Source organism: Balaenoptera borealis (genome assembly GCF_965194805.1).
Source record: "Balaenoptera borealis genome assembly, chromosome: 17".
In the NCBI taxonomy this organism is placed as follows: Eukaryota; Metazoa; Chordata; class Mammalia; order Artiodactyla; family Balaenopteridae; genus Balaenoptera; species Balaenoptera borealis.
The window spans coordinates 68313822-68335176 of NC_138876.1; the positions used below are offsets into that span (position 1 = coordinate 68313822).

Below are 21355 nucleotides of genomic sequence, written 5' to 3' on the forward strand. Positions count from 1 at the left end.
AAATCCCAGAGTCTGATTAAAAACTCCCATGATGTCCAGTCTACCCTTTTTTTATGGAGCAGGTTGAAACTTCCTAGGTGATAACCTGGATGAAGAAAGTTGCTCTCTTTTTGTTTTCCTTCACCTCTCAGGTGTAGAAGGAACATCAGTGACTTTTCTCCCCACCTAATGCTGCCCCCATTGGCCTGACCACCACGGGAATTGTCCTGATGTCCTTAGCACTTACAGTCTGACCTTCTTTCTCATCCCTTTTCTACTTCATACTTTGACTACAAAAATCAGAGTCTTAGACTAGACCTCCATTAAGTTAAGCGTGCACTGAAGCTCTTCCAGATAGATCCCTCTAAAGAGGCATTTGTGGGTTTTATAGATTGTGCATATCCTGAATTTCAGCTCCAGCTATAAAACTGTTCAGTGTTAACACAGACATGATTGAGCACCCACTGTGTGCCAGCCAGTGCGTAAAAAGACTTCTGTAGCCAAAGGCAGCAACGCTGTGAACGGGACAGATGTGGAAACAGATCAGTCATCTCACAGCGCCAGGGTCATGGGGAGATAGGCACCAGGCATCACAGAAACAGAGGAAGGGGTTTAGCTTGATTGTTGTGAGCTTCTGGAACAGTGGTGGGGTCTTCAAAGAGAATGGGTGGAAGGGTATCTTGTGCAGATGCAGCAGTCAGAAAATACTTAAAATTATTAATACTTGAAATTTGGGGAGAGAGGTAATAAATATTGCCAGGGCGTAAGGGAGGACTATTGGGAGATGAGTTTTGCTGTGCTGATAAACAGAATAATGATTTGCAAGATAGAATATTTATATGACTTAGACCAAAGTCTTCTTAAGGATTTTAGAAACAACTTTTCATATAATTTCCATATTTTAACCTGTTTATTGGAAACTTTACTTGCTTCTGTGGTATAATTTTGTTGGCATTGCTTGAGTTAACATATGTAGTTGAGAGAAGTGAAACATTTTTAGTTTGGTCCTTTGAGAGACTGCCCTTAAATTTTCTGAATGAGTGCTGAATTCGAACTTCACCTCACTTCTCATTTTTCTCACCTATTGATTTTTTTTTCTACCTTCATGTGGTCTCAATCTTACCTTTCAGCCTTCTAAGCAAATTATGATTCCTCCATTTCCTCATTCAGATGACTCCTAAAACCTTAGATAGCAGCGCCCAGTGAATTAGATTTAACTTGAAATAAGCAGTTCTCATATTTTATTTTGCCCTCATCTCTTCATAGTCATTGCTAGAGAAGATGCAAGCAGAGACCACTGTGCTCACATTGGAGAATGAATCAATCCTGACAGCCGAGGTTTAATGACATGTGCTTGTTGCCTTTCGGTTGATTCGCTTGCAGTACTTCCAAAGCCGTATTTCCATGGATTTAAACAAGATTCTTTTCACTGTTGATGTGGTTTACTGTGTATCTGATTTTTTTTTTTTTTCCTTCCATGGTCTGTCTTTAAATTTAAGCTCCTACCTCATAGACATATTTAGATTATGTACAAGAAAGAGATTCTGGACAAATTGTTACATACGTGCATGGCTTACTACGAAACATTATCCACTGTCTGTTTTACCTATCAATGCACTCAGTATTGATAGGTAGTATTGAAGTGGGGTACTAAATAAAATGGTACATTGGTAATAGCAGAGTCAATGATAGTTCTTACAGACAAAAGCATCTTCTAGCCAGTTATACCCAGAATCTTTTCTGGTTACTGTTTTCTCTCTTGATCCGTGCAGTACATTAATTTTCAAAGTAGGGCCTGCATATTTCAAACTTGTGGCATGGTGGTTGATTCTGTGTAAGCAGTCATGCCTCACCATTGATGAAAACGAAACGAGGCACACTGCTTTCTCCGAAGCAGAGAGTGTGGGGATTTTGCTGGGTGGAGGTAGCCTTGAGATTGGTTCATTTTGCCATTTCTTGGTGCTGAAGGGAAACCATGATGTGGTAATGCCAAGCTCAGTGTCAGAAACAGAGGGAGGCGACTTGGAGCTGAGGTTCCTCCCACTCCCAAAGAAAGTGCAGCTGTGCGTCTTTAATATGCACGGCAGGAGATTTCAGCAGCCCGATGATATATAGTGCATTAATGTTGAAAAGATAAACACATTTGGAGAGCACAGGAAGGGCCTTGTGTTTTTATGTTAGCAGAATGCTTCCTAATGAATAAGAATGTGCTGCTGGCTTCACAGAGCCAGATGGCAGCTTTTCTAATTTTAGTTGGGTGCAGATGCATAATTCTCTGGTTTTACCTTCCAGAACCTTTGAGATGCTACATCACTTTCCCTGTAATATTTTATCTGTAGTGCTTGGCCAGAAACTGCCTGTCGTCGTCTCAATGACTTCTTTGATCTGCATGGGTCCCAGTGCTGCTGGGTTTGACAGTCACTTCACCTGAAATCATCCAGCTCCTAAATGCAGGAAAAGGTGGAAATTGTGGATGTATTCCCACTAGAGTCTTAAAATTTGTTGTGGAGGTGATTAGACTTGTGTTTGACGTCAGTCTACTGAAAAATTGATAGGTATCTGGGTGAGTGATTTTACTCATTTTGGAGCAGTGGAATTAATTATAAAACCCGCATAAAGTCTCAGGTTCCATTTTAGTCAAAGGTGCTAATACTTTAAATAATGCTGCTTCCATAAAAGCAACTCTCCTCATGCTTGACCAAACATCAAAACAACTTTTAAACGCTTACTTGTTACACGTCAGGGAGGTCTAAACATGGGCAGTGTTAAAATTTTTTCCATGTATAGATGTAAATACCCTGTGGCTTATCTTTCTTTTTTTTTTTTTTTAATCTTTCAGTTGATGTATTTTTCAGAGTAAATGATTGATACTTGTTCAAATTCTGACTTTTTAGAGATAAACTAATTTCCACAAGTTTTCCACAGCCTCTTCAGATGATTTTTTTACAGAGAAGGAAAAGAAAGAGTATAAACCTCTTTAATCATGGCCATATCACCCTGTCCCTCCACTGGGCAGACATTAAACAGCATTTAGGTTTCTAAGTCATTGGTGGTTGCCACCACTGCTGCTGAAATTAGAACAATTACGTGGCTGTCCCCTGAGCCATGACTGCCATCCCTGTGAGGAGGCAGGACTCTTTCTGGTCACAGGGCAGAAAGGCCCTGTGAGTGTATGTTCTCAGTTCACCTGCCGAAGAGACAAGACCTTCTAATATTATAAGATTCACTAAGTTACCAAAAATCAATAAATGATGTTCTTCTAGAACATGTAAAGGTCTTTAAAAAAAAAAAAAAAAAAACACTTTATACTTTAAAAGTAGCTAAGTATACTTTTTTTTTTGGCCATACTTTGCAGCCTGTGGGATCTTACTTCCCCGACCAGCGATAGACCCTGGGCCCTCGGCAGTGAGAGCGCCAAGTCCTGACCACTGGACCACCAGGGAATGCCCTAAGCGTACTTTTTTAAAGAATAAATAAACTTTTGGCTAGAATCGCAGTTTCTGATTTGTTTCTGTTCTCACCAGGAAACTTAAATTTTACTTTTCTATGTATTTTTAAATCACTTAAATACCTAGAGATTAAACACTTCCCTAGTTGCCTTTCCTTGTGTTCTGAGAGAAAACACAAATAATAACGACTTATAAAGAAAAGCATATGACATATAATATTAATGATTTTCCCCCAGTTTGTGGTATGACTCATCTTAACACGGTCCCTGAAGAGATGGGGTTTGTTCTTTGCTCTGAAACTGGGAATGTAATTAATTGGTGTTGGATTTCTGGAGCGCAGGCAAGTGGGGGAGGGGACCAGATGGGACTGCAGCCACCCAGGAGGGAGGGGGCCCTAGGAGAGAGATGACTGGGCGTCCTTGGACAGTCTCTCCAGTCAGAGCTTTGCATTTGTAAAGCGGGGCTGTTTAAAAGATCAGAGCTATTTTATGGTATTTTTGTCTTTGGGGAAGTGAGGAAGAAAAGGACAGAATTACTGTTTTCATTGTTATTCTCTTAGGTCATATTCTTTACCTAAAAAGAATAACTTTAATGGTCAAAGTGCAGGAGGAAAACATGGAAGTCAGGGCATGGGGGAGAAATCTTTTTGTAGGCTCTGAAAATTAAATTTTATCATCTCTTTTTTCGATTTAAGAGTTCCATCTGTAATAATGAGATTTCATAAGGTTTTGATCATTTGAAATTCCGGGATGATCTTTCAGTAAACTGTTGAGTTTACTGAAGGATATTTTTGTAACAGAATGTATTTTTATGGTTAATGGATGCAAAATATAGAAAAGTAAATATAATTTGTGACCGCTGAGAAAACTGCCTAATTTAAAAATATTAAATACTATGTTTTAGTATAGTAATGCTGTTCTTACAGAAGTATAAATATATCTAAGGATTTAAGCTTATTTATATCTGGGACATAAAAATAGCATACTCATTCTTGAAATGCTCCATCAAAGTACCAATGTATGTCCGGTTAACATAACAGTATATCTCAAAGGAGTTCTTTTCTTCCTCCTATTTAATTTCAAAGCCCAAATGAACATTGTACAGAGGTAGTACTTCATGAAAAGTACTCAAATAATATAAATTCATGGCCAGTTTAATTTAGATTCCAATTACTTCGGTAAAGCCATATTTCTGGGTATTTTCTATCACTTCATATTATTGATATTCTAATACTGAGAAATAGCCAAAGCACATATCGAATACGGAATTGAATAATAGATGACAAATTAGCAGGAAAATGCATATATACAAACACTTAGTGAGGATAGGCGTGAAGGGCCCTAAATTCTTCACCCTGTTTTCTTATTTATTTTCTCTGTGAGTAGTGAACATTTCCCAGTCTCTTAGTAAATATATGAATAGTGTTGTATAAATGAACATTTTAAAAGTTCTCTTGCAAATAATCAATGGTCTCATCTGGAGTTTTCTTTCCAGCACACGTTCCACAATTTCAGACTGACCTTGGGAAACATTTTTGTTGTTTTCATTTTGAGTCAGATTCCTAGAATTCCAGTTTGGACAATCTTTTCGCCATTATCCCATAACACTGGTTTCAAAGGCCAGGCTGAGCTTTGCCTGGGGAGGGATGCCACACGTCCATTGCTTTTGCCGTGTGCTCACGAACCCTGCAGAATCCAGTTCGACTACCATGGACGTGAAGTATTTTCAGCTATGTCCAGCCTTTTTTATCCCTTCTGTGAACTTAAAGTTAGTTCCTTGCACTTCAGCCCTCAGTTCTCATTTGGCTCAGCTCTCAGTGCTTTGCCCCTGCAGCTGGATGTAAGCTCTCAGCCCACAAGGATCCTTCACTCCACCTGCACCACAAACATGCGTGAGACACATAGCAAGACATCCAGACACGTGGACGGTGTAACTGGGCGATTTCCCCGTGCCAGCCCCGCATTCTCTGTGACTGCTTGTTAGCTGCCGCTTTTCTCCTTTTGAAGATTTTTCAGTTGAATGTTATAAAGAGGAAAAAAGGACATGTTTTATTATTACAGTTTTTCAGGATGATAATTATTTTTGTCCAGGCTTTACAGTAGAGCCCAAACACATGTTTTATCCCCCTCTAAGTCATCTCTTACATTAAATTTTAGGCCCTTGCCCTAAATTATACCTGATCTGTAGATTCCTAAAGATGAAAGAAAATGCTATGCAGATACAATCTCATTCTTCATATTTTCTTTTTCTTTTTTTTTTTTGGCCGCGCCACGCAGCATGCGGAACTTCCTTGCCCAGGGATCAAACCCACACCCCCTGCATTGGGAGCGCGGAGTCCTAACCACTGGGCCACCAGGGAGGTCCCTCATTCTTATTTTCGGATAAAAGTCAAAAATTCAGTGCCTGAACACATTGCTAGAATATTTAGAATAGCCTGACCTGAAAGTTTATCAGTGTTTAGGAACCTGAATGATTGAGTTTTCCAAGTTTGAATCTTTTTAATTCCACAAAATATTCATTAATGAATTCAGGAAACTTTGGGGTCTTCAGAATGATGATCGGATCCTCAAACTGCCAACATCTCACAAAGTATATTGATTGTCTTTTAAAGACTTGGGAAATATAAATACGACACAAGAATGTAATGGATAGCTCAAGGAGTATGGCCAATATTTTATAATCACTTTAAGTGGAGTGTAATCTATAAAAATATTGAATCACTATGTTGTACACCTGAAACTGATGTAATATTGTAAATCAACTATACTTTAACTTTTTTTAAGAAAGGACTCAGAAATGGGTTATCACAAACATTGTTATTTTGTATTTATTTTGCCATAAAATGAGGCATTAATATAGACACCACAGAAAACCATAATTTATTACTATTGTGATATCAGAATCTCATATGACGAATAGCCTAATGTTTTCCGGTGATCAGTGATAGGTGTGGGGCTGCCTTTGTGATTAGCTTTTGCCTCCTATCTCACTCCGCCTCACCTTAATCTAAATTAAGTCCATTCTTTTTTTAAATTTTTATTTATTTTTGGCTGCATTTGCAGCATTTGTTGCTGCGTGCGGACTTTCTGTAGTTGCAGCGAGCAGGGGCCACTCTTTGTTGCGGAGCGCAGGCTTCTCATTGCAGTGGCTTGTCTTTGTTGCAGAGCACAGGCTCTAGGCGTGCAGGCTTCAGTAGTTGTGGCTCGCGGGCTCTAGAGCGCAGGCTCAGTAGTTGTGGCGCGCGAGCTTAGTTGCTCTGCGGCATGTGGGATCTTCCCGGACCAGGGCTCGAACCCGTGTCCCCTGCATTGGCAGGTGGATTCTTAACCACTGCGCCACCAGGGAAGTCCCAGTCCTTTCTTTAAGAAGAATAACACCACCTGTTGTAACAGTGGAAGGATTGGAAGGACCTGGAAGCCTGCAAGAATGTGAGATGCCTTGAAAGTTGACGACTGAGGCAAGACAAGATGATTCATCATTTAAGCCCAGTTCTCCTCAGGAGACCCTTTCCCCATATTGCTGACCCCTGCACCTGGAGGGCCAGTGGGCCTGAGGGGGAAAATCAGTTCCTTTCCCCGCCACCCTCGATTCTAGTTGCCCCTGCATTCCCGGGGGTCAGTGCCAGCAGTGGGTCTGGTCTCGTCAGTCAGCCACCAAATATTCAGTGAAAACCTACTCTGACGTAGGGATGGTGCTGGCCACTGAGGATACACCAAGGATACCCCTTTCGTGAAACTCCTGGTGGGGATAGTGTACTGTTTCCTGGGCTGGGGTTCTCACTGCAGGAGGGGAGGAGAAATGATACCTTCCAAGAAGATGTAGCAGCATCTTGTGCAAAGAAGGCCTTTCAATCTGCAGATTCTGATAGACCTTCTCTGGGGATGTCTTCTCAGGCACACCATCCCACTTTGAGAGTCACTGCTGCCACCGAAGGTGCTGATGGGAGCACGATGGCCCTGTGAATGGTTAGGAGGCCAAGGAAAGGCTGAGAATTACTGTCTGCAGGGTGTTAGCACATGGTTCCTACACCCCGAATGCCACAGCACCGCAGACAAAAAGTAAATAAATGAGAATGCAGTAGGACCACGTACATTTATAATATCTGTTATGTGGGTTTTAAGATTCAGTATTAAGGAAACTCCGGGATCCTCAGGCCTGAAGCCCGCACAGACCCCCGCCAGCGCAGGGCTGTTAAATTAGAGGAAGAGTAGGTGAAGCAGCAGCTGAGGGCGCCAGCCCTGTCCCCGGACTCGTGTGGGCAAGTGAGCAGACACTGAAAAGAAATCTGCAGCCGTACGGAGTGACTAGCAGAAGCGGGGGTCGGGGCGTGGGAGTCTGCCCCGCGTGCGTTTACTCGGTGGTGAGAAAGATTCTGGGAGGATGGGGCGAGGGGAGGGGATGGGGAGAACATGTGCAGTAATTGTCTGGACAACCTGAGGCGCTGCCTGCCTCAGTTAAGACTGGCTGAGGAACTGGGCTGAGACCAAGCCAGCAGATGGGGTAGGGGACCTGCAGTCAAGAGCTAGGGAGAGCAGCAAGGAAAGAAATGAAGTGAGGACTAACACATCTTCACGTGCTGAGTTACGAAGGCTACCAGACAGGTTATATCTCTATTTATAGCTGGTCAGAATTATTCAGATCTAAACAGGTGAATCAGGAACGTCGCAGAGTCATTGAGAAAACAGATACTCTCTGCTTCTAAGTTCTGCATTTGGAACTAAGTAAGGGAGAGCTAATAAATGAAATATATACACTACTGTGCATAAAATAGATAGCTAATGAGAATCTACTGCATAGCGCAGGGAACTCGGCTAAGTGCTCTGTGGTGACCTAAATGGGAAGGAAATCCAAAAAAGAGGGGATATATGTATACATACCTACAGCTGATTCACTTTGCTGTACAGCAGAAACTAACACAACATTGTAAAGCAACTATACTCCAATTTAAAAAAAAAGACAGATACGGGGACTTCCCTGGTGGTCCAGCAGTTAAGACTTCGCGCTCCCAACGCAGGGGGCCCGGGTTCAATCCCTGGTCAGGGAACTAGATCCCGCATGCCACAACGAAGATCCCGCATGCCGCGCTAAGACCCAGCGCAGCTAAATAAATAAATAAATATTTTTTAAAAATAAAAATGAATTTTAAAAATTAAAAAAAGATTTTTAAAAAGACAGCTGTGCTAGTAGTAAGTTACATTTGTAAACTCCTTTCTGGTTTTTAAAGTGTGTTTTACACATCATCCCATTTACTCCTGTCACGGGCCGTGACACGAGAAGGCAGGTACTAAGGCCTTAAAAAGTTGCAATGACGTGCTCTGACTTGTACTAAGTGGCTGAGCTTAGACTTGAACTACACAGGCCTTCTTCCCTTTTCCACTGATAGATATGCATGTGGACGTTTTCCATCAGGGAGCGGCAAGATTTGGAGGGCCTGTGTAATTCCTAATTACTTTCTAGGTTCCCAGGTACAAATTAAACGTTACAGGTTTTCAAAATACTGTGTAAAATCTTCTGTAATGAAAAAAAAGGAAGCCGAGTCTACTAAGTTCATGAAAGCAAGTTGACTCTGAGTACTAAATTGATTTTCAGTTTTCTTTGCTTGCATTTAATTACAATGATAACGTGCAGTGTAAACAAGGATATAATTTATTCAGGACAAATAACTGGCGCATTGTTTTGTGTCGTTTCCTAGCAAGTTTTGGGATGTATCTGTTGTGCTTTAAACTTTTCTTGGTGTTCTTGAAATAACCCGTTTGCATATGTACATTGATGACTGTGCATCTGCTTCCTCCGTGAGACTTTTCTGTGATGGAATGTCTTCCCAGGCCTCGTGGGGAGACGTTTTAGTCCACACCTCTGGACTAGATAAAAGGGCAGCCGTTGAAATTCTCCGAGTGCTTGATAGGGTGCCGCTCTCTCTGCCTTACCTCGTCAGGCACCTTCCACCAGACAAGGGCCAGTCTTTCTGGTTACTTTAAATGTGAAGGCGACAAGAGGTGGGACAGTACAAGAGCCAGGGGAGTGTCACGTGGGAGCAGCCACAGTGGTCAGGACGCGTTTTGATTCCTTCTTCAAATGCATCTTTGATTTCTTTCCCGAAGCCTGAACAACAGGCCCCGGGTCATCCCAGCTCGGGGAATCTCTGCAGGCGGCACTAATTGTGCCGCGGTATAGAGCAGTTTTGCAATCTAGAAAAAAAAATGCTTGTCAGGGACTGGCATGAACCCCCTAAAGTCATTTTATCGGCAGCATGAAAGGGGCTGAGCCACAGGTTCTGGAGGGGAAAAGTTAATGTTCCGGCTCCGGCTTCCAGCAGTTTCTCCCATGCAGTGGTGGTGGGGATGTACTCTAACTTTTTTATAGCTGGCTCTGATCCCACTGGAGATTTTTGAAATCGTTACAATAAAAATGTTTCTGTGTCACTCTGTCCTTGAAATAGCACTGCCGTTGAATTCACACTTGTGTTTGTTGCAGAGAAAGCAGCAGCCGCCAACATAGATGAAGTGCAGAAGTCAGACGTGTCATCTACCGGGCAGGGTGTCATCGACAAGGATGCACTAGGGCCTATGATGCTTGAGGTAGTGCACCCTCATTTTGGTTCTGTATCTCACAATGTTGTTTATCCATTATTCCATTTAATTTTCAAGTGAATGTAATTTAAGGAGAATCCACACTTAATTTTCACTCTTAAAGTTGAAGTACTGCTGACCTCTTGAGCTTACTATTAATAATATGTATCTAGATTTTACTCCGGATTCCAGCTTATATACGTTTCGAATTGATAATACAGAATTAAATTAAGTGGATTAGAATACAAATTTGACCAACTTTAACTGTCAGTTGAGCATTCATTTTGGAAAACTGTGTTCACAAGTCCTGTTAAATTCTGTGAAGTTGTCGTGGTTTGAAATGTTCCCAGAATTCTTAGGTTTTCATATATGCATGTCCATATGCCTGTATATACAGGTTAAAATTTGAGGACCAAAGGAGGTTTACTCGGGACTTCCCTGGCGGTCCACTGGTTAAGACTGTGGGCTTCCACTGCAGGGGGCACAGGTTCCATCCCTGGTCAGGGAACTAAGGTCTCGCGTGCCCCATGGTGCAGCCAAAAATTTTTTTAAAGAGGAGGTTTACACCTGTTATTTATGTTACTTCAACTAGTTTATTGATTTCATAAAGACGAAAATTGAAGGAATAGGCAGAACTCTTAAGCATCACAAGTGTAATGAATTGTCGTAACTGCCTTTTCTTTATTAACTTTAGGAAGTTTTATGACCAGACTACTATCTAGATTTTGTAAAGTCCCGCTTTCTTATTTTATTAACCGGTACAGTATTAAACACCAAGTCCTTTGCTGTACCTATTCCAGAATTACAATTTAAGATGTAGGCTATGGTAAGATGAGGGAAAAAATGTCAGTGAATATATAACAAGAAGCAGAGGAGCCCTGAGACATAAATTATGTCAGTTCTCAGGATAATTTACTCTGCTGATGATATGATGAGATTGAAAATTACCGCATGGCCAGAAGCTCTGCAGCACTGCCAGTGTAGAATCACTTATCTTGCAGCAGCTGCACGTACATAAGAAATTAGGATTTTTAAAGCAGAGATAACCAATAATTGCCCCTTTTTTTTTGGTTGGTGCATAAGATGATTTTTATTTTTAGAAAATCTAATTCTGTGAAAATCTACCATATAATCGGAGGGTGGGGGGACACAGAAGAAATGTAAAGCTTGTCTGACCCGGTCTTTATATTTAGAAATGACAGAATTCATTCCTTGGGTCTGACCTTGCTGGCCAAAAGACTTTAAATGACCCCACGTTGGCCCTTGCTTATATCTCTTTTATCACTGGCTTGAAAACATTTAACGATAATTTTCAGAGAAGAAGCAAAAACACACTTAACCTGATTTTCCCGAATTCAAAAGGCAGTGGAAGGCCAGAGTGCTACTTCCCACTTGGTTCTTAGAAGCAGATGAGAAAACTCTTAACTAGGTGGGCTGTTTATTTAGAATTAGATGAAAGAACTAGAAACAAAATTCATTTGGAAATGATGGTAATCTAAATTTTTACAATTAGGAAATGCCCATATATCTGTGCTTATTCCTTATATGGGGGGAAATTAAAGTAGGGTGGAAACTCTTGGGAAGATTTTTGAGGCTTCTAAAAAGAAATGCTTGCAGTAACCACAAGGCTATGACTCAAGCCTTTTGAGAGTAAGTTCACTAATAGCAGAAATCAGATTGCTAGATATCAGTGGACCTTATCTCGTAAGATCAAATAAATCCACATTTTCACTGTTTCAAAACAGTCTTCTGAGAATTCAGTGCATTGAGCAAGCACCTGTTCAGCAGGACTTCAGTGCTAAATGTGTGAGAGGTAACGCTTTGAATCTAGAGACTTAAGGTTTGAATTTGCATCTTTATCCCTGTTTGCATGTAATAATCTAAACGGAGAAAACTTGTTCTCGTTGAGCCGTTCTAGGCATAGATGCACACTCATGCTTACATCATAGCATAGTGGTTGCTAGGCAACGAAACCAAATGTCAGCTTTTTTCATCAGAGCATATCATAGTGAGCTTTAAAAAAACAAACAGTTTTATAAGATGAAAGAATTTCATCTTTCAGTTATATTATGCCACAGTCAGTCTTTTTAGCCTGGTACAAAGCAGCAGGAAACTACATGCACTTCCAAAAGTGAACAACAGGTAATATAATTACGACAATCCCTGTTGAATGTGTATTTAAGCAATGAGTTTAAAAGGACATTTGGTATATAACTAATCAACTGACTTCCTGTCCTACACACACACACACACACACACACGCATACACGCTCACACACGCACACACACACTCACGCAAGGTTTCCAACAGTTGATGCCAACATACTGCGGAAGGCTGTTTACACATAGTCTTGCTTTGCCCTGCATATTGTTTATACCATTGGGAAAACCTGACTGAACATTTAAGAAAAACTTAAAACCAACTGGTGTTTTTTTTTAAATATATATTTTTAAGAGCTTTTCATTGGTGCCTTATGGTCAGCTCTAATTTGAGAGAGTGCTTAGTTTTGTCATGAAAATAGAATTAGAGATGGAATATATTCAAAGAAAGCTCACAAAATAGGAGCCTGTTAAATAATAACTTAAGGAAAAAACAAACTAGAAAGAAAGTAAACACTTTATGCCCCATTCATACACTTTGTCATACTGGTGTGTCCATGTAACATTCGTGTTAAAATAGTAGTAAATACACAGCATGAAGAAACTGGCATGAACTCTGTGGTCCACGTGTTCCTGGCCCAAGGAACGCCTGGTCAGTATCAAGCCTCTTCTAGCCCTGATCAGTCCCCTGATCCATGCAACAGCTCTGACAAGTGAGGATCAGAAAGAAAAAGGAGGAGGAACCAAGAGAATCTCACCGAGCTCCCGGCCTTTGCGTCACCCAGGCGACCATGATAGGAAGATGGGCTGGGTAAATACTGGAGAGCACTGTGCTGCGTGGTAGTTGAAAGCATGGGCTTCGGAGTCACATCCACCTGGATTTGCAACCCAGCTGACTAGGTGCAAGTGCCTGGGCAAATCCCTTAACCTCTTTGAGTCTCAGTTTTTTTCCTCCTCTGTGAATTGGAAAAGGGAAAACATTCCTTCCAGAATTGTAAATATTAAAACGACACTGTGTGTTTAAGGCTCAGTAAACGTGTCTTTATCTATTATTATCCTCTTGATTTCCTGAAATGATCCTAGGTCCTTCATCTCCTTCCCTAATCTGTTTTGGAATGACAGCAAAGTGAGCTATGCACCCATCACAGGAAAAATGCTACTGCTATCTGGGTGATTTAGGAACCTGCATCTTGACAACTTGGAGAACAAGTAATAGAGCCAGGCGTGATTAGTTAACTTTCCAGTCCTCCCTGTTACAAACCTAAACCTCAAGGCCCTGTGCAGTCTCAGGACAGTGCCGGCTGTATCTCAGCCTGAGGTCCCCAGGAAGACTGGTTTGTCACATCAGAGACACACCTCCCAGACTCTTTCCCCATTTACACCAAACAATAAAGGATTGGCGTTCCTTAAAAGGTCTGAGATCACCTTCGATTCTTTTCGCTTAAGCCTTGCAAGCTTTAAAGGTAGTAAAATTTTCTGATTTTTTTCCTTGGCATTTATCCTTAAACTGAGGGAAAATTATCAATGACCTCTCCTTCCCATTGTATTCCATGAGGAAATGTACAAAAAAATGACTCAGTATTGGATCACTAGCATAAAAGTTGTTCTCGGCCCTACGGAGTACATCAATCTCATTTGGAAAATGCAGATAAATGCCTGTATACTTTTACGTGGCAGTAATTATCTCCTGATGAATTAACAGAGTGAGTGTTTGTCATTTAGTTTGTGACAAGAAACCCTGATGTAGTCTCTCCCACTTACTAAGATGGACTCATTTCAGCGAGAGAAAGTGTGTTAACTGTTTCTGGATGATAGGAGTGGTGCAAGAGAGATCACCCTTCTCCCCACACGTGAATTATGTCTCCCTTAAAGGGGCCACTCCCTTCTTAGCAGTCGGATGTGATTTTATGCTGCCTCCTTTCTAACACAATTTGTGCCTCTTCCCTTAGGCCCTTGATGGGTTCTTCTTTGTAGTGAACCTGGAAGGCAACGTTGTGTTTGTTTCAGAGAATGTGACACAGTACCTAAGGTATAACCAGGAAGAGCTGATGAACAAAAGCGTATATAGCATCCTGCACGTTGGGGACCACACTGAATTCGTCAAAAACCTGCTGCCAAAGTCCATAGGTAAATGAGTGTCTCCTGGGTCTCTCCTCAGCCCCTGCCCACACGCACGGTGTCTTGGCCAGAGGGCAGAAAACAGAACTGTATTCTGTCCGCTGGGGATAAGAGTAACTGGGTAATTTTTTAGAGATGCTTGTGTTAACTGTGTAAGCTTCGAGGTCAGGCAGAAAAGGACATCTGTAGGTCCTGGTCTTGAATGAATGATCGTTTTGACCCTATATTTCAAGTAAGTAAAAATAATGCAGTTGGAGAGTAGGCACATGGCAACTGTTTTCATGGGATTGATTTGGTTGTTTTTTAAGAGGCTGCCGATTGCCTCCCGCCCAGTCCAGTGCCCGTCGGCTCTGCTTTGTCCTTTTCTTCCGTGACAACCTAAGACGCAGAAGGTCACAAGGAGCTTGAGATTCAGTTTATTTTGAGTCCTGCTGGTGAAGGGTATGATGTGGGTGTATACGACATTCTAAAAATAAAATGCTGAGGAACAAGTGGCGTGTGGAGGTTCGAATGCTCCCAGCCTGGGAACCCGAAATGGGCTCTGGGGCTTCACAGGACTCCTCAGTGGCCCTGCGGGTGGCAAGGGGCCCACCCCCACCCCCCACCCCTCGCCCCTCCACGCCCGCTCCCTGCTTCCCCTTCCTGTCTTCCTCATCTCGACCTGGAGTTGCTATCCGAGAGTGTCCGTGATTCCGAAGGGCCGTACTTTAAAGCGGGTGATTCACAGCGTGGGCCCACCTCAGTGGCTGCTCTAGAGCATTGCTGTTCCCAGTTACTAAGTGGCTCTTTTTTTATATTCTCACTTAAGCTCATGTTGCTGAGAATGTCTTCATGGGTAAAAAGGAGTGCATATTTTAGTAGAGAATAAGGTCAAGTCCTGAGTTAGCAAGTATTTCTGTTCCTTTTCTTAAAACTGTTTATGCTAGCTGGTCTCATTGTTACCATGGTAAATAGGAAAAGGTCCTTTCACATTCCATTGTGGCTAGCTTTTCTTTAATAGGATAACCCTTTGTTCAGAGTGACTGCAGCAGTAATACAAAGTATACGTGTGAGGTTCTTCCATTATATTCTCTAGTAAATGAACAAGAAAGTGGGATGTCTTATTTCAAGTAACTAGTATTTTCAAATCTCTTCAGTAATTTTATGACTTCCTCAGAAGACCTATACTTATTAATTCACTATTATTAATTCACTTGTCTAAAGAGCTCTTTGCCTTACTTTATATTGTACTTTTTTATACTTGCAAATTACGTATTAACCTGAGTGAACAAGAACTTTTTTCTTTGATTACTCTATGTAGTCTTCATTATGTAAATAAGCTTTTAAGAATGCTGATGGTAAAATAAACTTCTCAGACGTCTGTATAAAGCTAGCTGTGGTTCCTCCTTGTAAAACAGCCTCCTGTGGTTCACTTGATATTTCCTTTTTCTCTCTAGGGTTTGTTTCCTTCTTTCTTCCTCTACAGCCCAGGGCCTGTGGGGTTAGCATTGTGTTCACCTAGGTGTCCTTTTAAGCGTTTTCTAACTAGTGACTTTCTGAGAGTGCATTTGCTTGTCTTATGACTGGCCCTTTTTTCTGATTCCCCTCTTTCATCGTCCTGCTGGTCCTAATATCTTTTAGATAAAACACAAGCGACAGTAAAGAAAAGGGCACCGAAGTGAGAAGTAGGGTCGGTTCTGACTCCAGCTCTTCTAGAAGCTGAATATTTCTTTGCACATCAGTTTTCTCGTCTGTAGATGAGGAGGCTGATCTGGTGATCTGTAAACACCCTTAAATTCTCAAAATCAGTCATTATTTTATTTCTCTCTTTGATTTCTCTAATGCATCTCCCCCCCCCCAAAAAAGAGGGCTTTCTTCTCTTTCATCTTTTTCTTTAATTAATATATATGTTTCTAAGTATTGATACTAAAATAGAAGACATGTGAAGTAGTATTTCATTGAAAAGAAATAAATGACATTAGCAGTGTATCCTCAAGATCATCTCAGTCTTATGAAGAAATATGCACGAAGCAAAAAAAAAAAAAAAAACTACAGCCAAGTTACAGAATATACAGTAAAATTTCAGTTAAGTTTTAGGAAAGAAAGGTCAGTAAGAAGAGGCAGTTGGGAGGCCTAGAGCAGTTGGTTAAGTATCTAAAGGATCTCAGCCGTAGAGCAGGAGTACATGTGGATGGGAGACAGAGAGGCAGCTGGACCTTTTAGACAAGGTAGCAGGTGCAAAGATATCCATGTGGTACTGGGTATGGAAGGTGATGGCGGGGAGTCTCGTGCTGGGCAACGTGAAAGGTCTGGTTAGATGGGTAAGAGGGGGCTGGTCAGCAATCAGGGCCTGCACTTGAAGGGAAAGAGTCATGGTGAAGAGTAAGAAGTGTGTAAAAGACATATGAAATTCCCAAGAATTAACCCAATAATTTTTCCCCTTTAGATTTTGAAATTACTTAGAAAAGTATAAGCACTATATAAAAGTAAGATAACCATATGTTTCCTACATCGTTCTGATAATTAGGCAGAAGCCAGTCTGACACTAGTTTCTTTACACTGTCGGGTTGCTTTTGCCTTTTGCCCAGTGAATGGGGGAGCTTGGTCTGGCGAACCTCCCAGGCGGAACAGCCATACTTTCAATTGTCGGATGCTGGTAAAACCTTTACCTGATTCAGAAGAGGAAGGTCATGAAAACCAGGAAGTACATCAGAAATATGAAACTATGCAGTGCTTTGCTGTCTCTCAACCAAAGTCCATCAAAGAAGAAGGAGAAGGTAGGGGCCACATCTCTGGGATATGTTACATCATGTATTCCTGTGCTACTTCTTTCACACTTAATAATCTGAAATTAGAGGCCACACAAAGAAAAATGTAGAGGCAGTTTCTTTGTTCTTTTCACCTACTTAACAATTTTTGTGATAAATTCAATTATTAAGTCTTTAAAACAGCACGATCCAATAGAATTTGCTGTGATGATGGCAGTGTTACGTGTCTTCAATGTCCAACACAGCCGCCACTAGTTACATGTGGCTACTGAGCATTTGAAATATCAGTAATGCAGTTGGGGACCAAATTGTCTATTTTATTAAGTTTTCGTTTAAATAGCCCCATGTGGCCAGCAGCTACCCTGCTGGAGCACGTCCACTAGTGTTGAACCTCTCGGGGATCCTAGGCTCCTCTGAATGTCTGTAACAAGCTCCGAGCCACACCCTGGAAAAACACACATGGTACAAATAACATCTTTCATATACTTCCAAGGGATTAATGGATTTCATATGGTTTGTCTACGGATGCTGCGTCCAGGATAGGAGAGGATGGAGACGGGAGTGGGGATTGGGAAAAGGGTTCCAGACTGTGAGCTCATAGGCTTTTACCTTTAAAGAGGTGCTGCCCTAGTGTCCACCCCCTACGCCCTCCGAGCAAGCCACTCCACACTGCCGCGTGTCACTGTCTGTGACACGGGACAGTGCCGAAGAACGCGTTCTGCGTGTGTAGCAGAAGCGGGGGAGCCGGGGACCATCAGTCAGTGGAAACACCGTGGGCTTTGTAATCAGGCAGGCCAGCTCCTAAATCAGCCGCTTACCAGCTCTGACTGTGGGCAAAACCTTCTCGACCTCCGAACATCCGTGTACTCTCTTAACCAGTGAAGTCAACGATTCCAGTATCACAGCGTAATAAGGATTAAGCGAACATGCCTGAGCCATGATTGGCATTCAATACTAGATATTTAATCCTCTTTTAAAAAAATATGTAAGTAATTTTTAATTTAAATTTTATTGGAAAGGAAGTTAATAGAGCTGTCACAGATGATACATGCTTTCAAAATTAAGTTTTTACATAGATACGGAATGTCAAGCGATTTTATTCTCCTGTATGCAACAGAGTGAGTGTCGCTAATACATCCATCTGCGATAATATTCTACAGCCGTATTCTACAGCTGAGCTGACTTACGATTTTGTGCTATATATTTATTTAAACATTTCTGTACATTTAAAATCTGATTCCGAATGTTTACACAGTGTAGCATAAGAGTAGGGTTTCTGAGGCATGGTGCGCTCACGTTCAAATCCTGGCTTCCCCAAAGTTTTGTGTGATGTTGGGCAAGTTACTGAAACGCCGTGCTTTGGATTCTCCTCTGTTAAATGGAGATAATGCTAGTATCTGCCTCACAGAGTTGTTAAGAGGATTAAATGAATCGGTAGCCTATAAAGCAGCTAGAAAGGTGTCTGTCTCATAGTAAGTGCTCAAAAATTTAGGTTTTATTAATGTTGAGGACAAGGATTACACTTATTTTTGTGATACTCACTATTACTGGATATGTTTAAAGAACTTCTTTCCCGAATTTAAAGGTGAACAATCATAAATCAGCGACATAAGATATGAAGAGACTTTTTAAATCAACCTTTTCCCCAGCATGTTTGAGGTTGAGAGGGCTTGCAGTGTGCTCTGCATGTTACAAGATAAAACGCGTCCTCCCTGTTCTCCAGAAGTGAACACAGATACATGAAACAGTTGAAGTGGGGCAAGGAATAAATGCTTAGAGCTGTGTGAGAACCTAGCCGTGGCCAAGACTCTAAACTTGGCACACACTGCATTTTCTAGGATTCGTTCCCCGAATCTGAGTCTAGACTCTGTTTATATACTTCGTTTTAAATTGCATATTGCCATTGTAGGAGCGTTGACATAGTTGGGTAGAAGGTATATCTAGTTCTCCTGTATCCTGGTGAACCTAAAACTCAAGGAGCAAACCCTCGACAGAGTATCAGCTTTTAGTTTTCATCACTTGTGTGCTTTCTTATGAATTCAGCTGGCTGTTACTATCAGCCAGTTAATAAGAAAGGATTCCATTCTTTTCCGCCACTGGGGAGATGGTTTCAGATGGTTGACTCTGGTATGGTGGATGTGCTTTTATCACGTGTGTCATGTGGCTTCAGCGGTTTATCCTCGGCTCCCCGAGCTCATCCGCCCCCAGCTGCTTCCCACTTCAGGGGAGGAGCCTGGGTACATAGTGTTTCGTCGCTGTCTCCCTTATTGATCTGCAAGGTTGTGCTGTCAGAAGTGCATTTGATCTTGTTTGAAACACTAAAAAAGCCTGATATGATAACCATCAATGTATGTGATTGAAGATTTGCAGTCCTGCTTGATTTGTGTGGCTAGAAGAGTCCCCATGAAGGAGAGACCAGTTCTTCCCTCATCAGAAAGTTTCACTACTCGCCAAGATCTCCAAGGTAAATTTTCTTGCCAAAGAAACCCTTCTAGAATACCTACATGTTTGTAAATGCAGGGAATGGGTCTAGAAAGTTATGGAGAAGCTGGTAGTAGTGGCTGCTGCTGGGGCAGAAGCGTGGAGGAGCTGGAGGCGGGGGCGGGGGGGGAAACTCCTCTTCACCGTCTACCCTCTTGGTCCATGCACTTGTGCTGCCTATTCCAAATAAATAAATGTGTACCTTTTTAAGGTGTACTCATTTCTGTTGTAAAGAGCAGATCAGTACGTAGGTGTGACGCCTGCCGTTATTTGCTAGGCAAGATCACGTCGCTGGACACCAGCACCATGCGGGCAGCCATGAGGCCGGGCTGGGAGGACCTGGTGAGGAGGTGCATCCAGAAGTTCCACGCGCAGCACGAGGGAGAGTCTGCGTCGCACGCCAAGAGACATCACCATGAAGGTAACCGCCTCTAACCGGCGCTTTTCCCGAGGCTCATCTTGCTCCACCACTGCTTTTTAGGAGCGCTTTCTCGGAAACAGTGACTGCTGAATCCACCGCCGGGGACTTGGATCTGGTGACTCTTTGGGTTCGTATGTGCTGGCATCGTCTTGCCCAGAATTGTCGCCGTCTGAAGGGGAATTGAATAGGAGAACCTGTAAGGCTAAGAGTGTGATGAAGGGAATCGAATCGGGCACGATAATCTCACAAAGACAGATGACAGGAAAGGGAAAGAGATCATTGTCTTTGCTGCTGCGGCTTCTAGATGTGTAAAACAACGTACTGAGGTGTCCCCCCTAACAGCAAACGAAATACCATCTGAATCATAAGGACACTGTGGAAATAAGAATGAAAGGAAATTTGCAAGAGCAGGTGAATTCCTGTTAGAGGCGACAGTGGGATCCCAAGCCCTCCTTCCGGATGACGACCACTGAAGACTGCCCAGATGTTTCCAGAAAGAGATGAAGTGACTTGTCTGAGGTCGCACAGTTAGTTAATAGGACACCTGGAACTGAACCCAAGACTCAGCCCTCCTTGAGCACCTGGCCTTTGCCTGGCATTGTCCCTCTTTCCGTGAGCCCCTTGACCGCCACAGCCCACCTAGGAAGTGGGCGTTTGACTCTTGTGCTGTCGGTGGGGAGCTGACACAGGTGACATGGCCTCGGGAGCCTTCGATTAGAAAGTGTCAGCTCCTGGGACTTCCCTGGTGGCACAGTGGTTAAGACTCTGTGCTCCCAACGCAGGGGGCCCGGGTTCGATCCCTGGTCAGGGAACTAGATCCCACATGCACGCCGCAACTGAGAGTTTGCATGCCACAACTAAGGAGCCCGTGTGCTGCAACTAAGGAGCCCGTGAGCCGCAACTAAGCAGCCCACCTGCCGCAACTGAGACCCAGTGCAACCAAATAAATAAATAAATAATTTTTTTTTTTTATTTAAAAAGTGTCAGCTCCGGAGCTGGATCTGAGGCCCGTCCTGGCCATCACTTCACCACCGCGCTGCTCCCATGGTTCTTTCTGCAGCATCACTTTTTCTCAAGTGCATTCTGGGTTTTTGTTAAATTGGTGAGAACAAAGAAAAAATTCCTTTCTTTAGCAGGACTCCATGGGGGAGGGAGACACTTTTTCCTTCTGGTCTTCTGACTCTCCTCTCGTGGACCCTGCATGTCCTGGCAGGGGCGCTTGGTTACGGGCGTGGATTCTGTGGGGGCCACACTGCCTGTGAGGGACGGGGGCCCTGTGCCTTATGACTCAGTTTGGCAAATCGTCTGCATTTTTGCAGAAAAAACTTGTAACTCATTATTGAATATCAAGTTTTAGTTGGTCATCTTCCGTTTAACGTGCATCCGTGACCTTGGCATTTACCAAGAGTGTTTGTATGTTTAAACTTTATGCTTTTAAGATTGATTATGAAAAAGTACAAGTCATGGTAAATGACCTCTCTTTCCATTCCC

The 21355-nt window shown here is 42.4% G+C and overlaps 1 protein-coding gene across 10 annotated transcripts in view; it reads left to right on the top strand.

Moving 5' to 3' along the window:
- The window catches only part of NCOA2 (nuclear receptor coactivator 2), a 270200-nt gene that overhangs the window by 197834 nt on the left and 51011 nt on the right, over positions 1-21355 (top strand). For all 10 annotated transcript variants that reach the window (XR_014236375.1, XM_082363379.1, XM_082363382.1 and 7 more), the window contains 5 exons: positions 9903-10006; positions 14047-14224; positions 16783-16971; positions 19325-19426; positions 19721-19864. Coding sequence is in view for 9 of the 10 variants with exons in the window: in XM_082363379.1 (XP_082219505.1) it covers positions 9903-10006; positions 14047-14224; positions 16783-16971; positions 19325-19426; positions 19721-19864 (717 nt within the window). In the remaining variant the exon portion in view is untranslated. The remainder of the gene's footprint in view (positions 1-9902; positions 10007-14046; positions 14225-16782; positions 16972-19324; positions 19427-19720; positions 19865-21355) is intronic.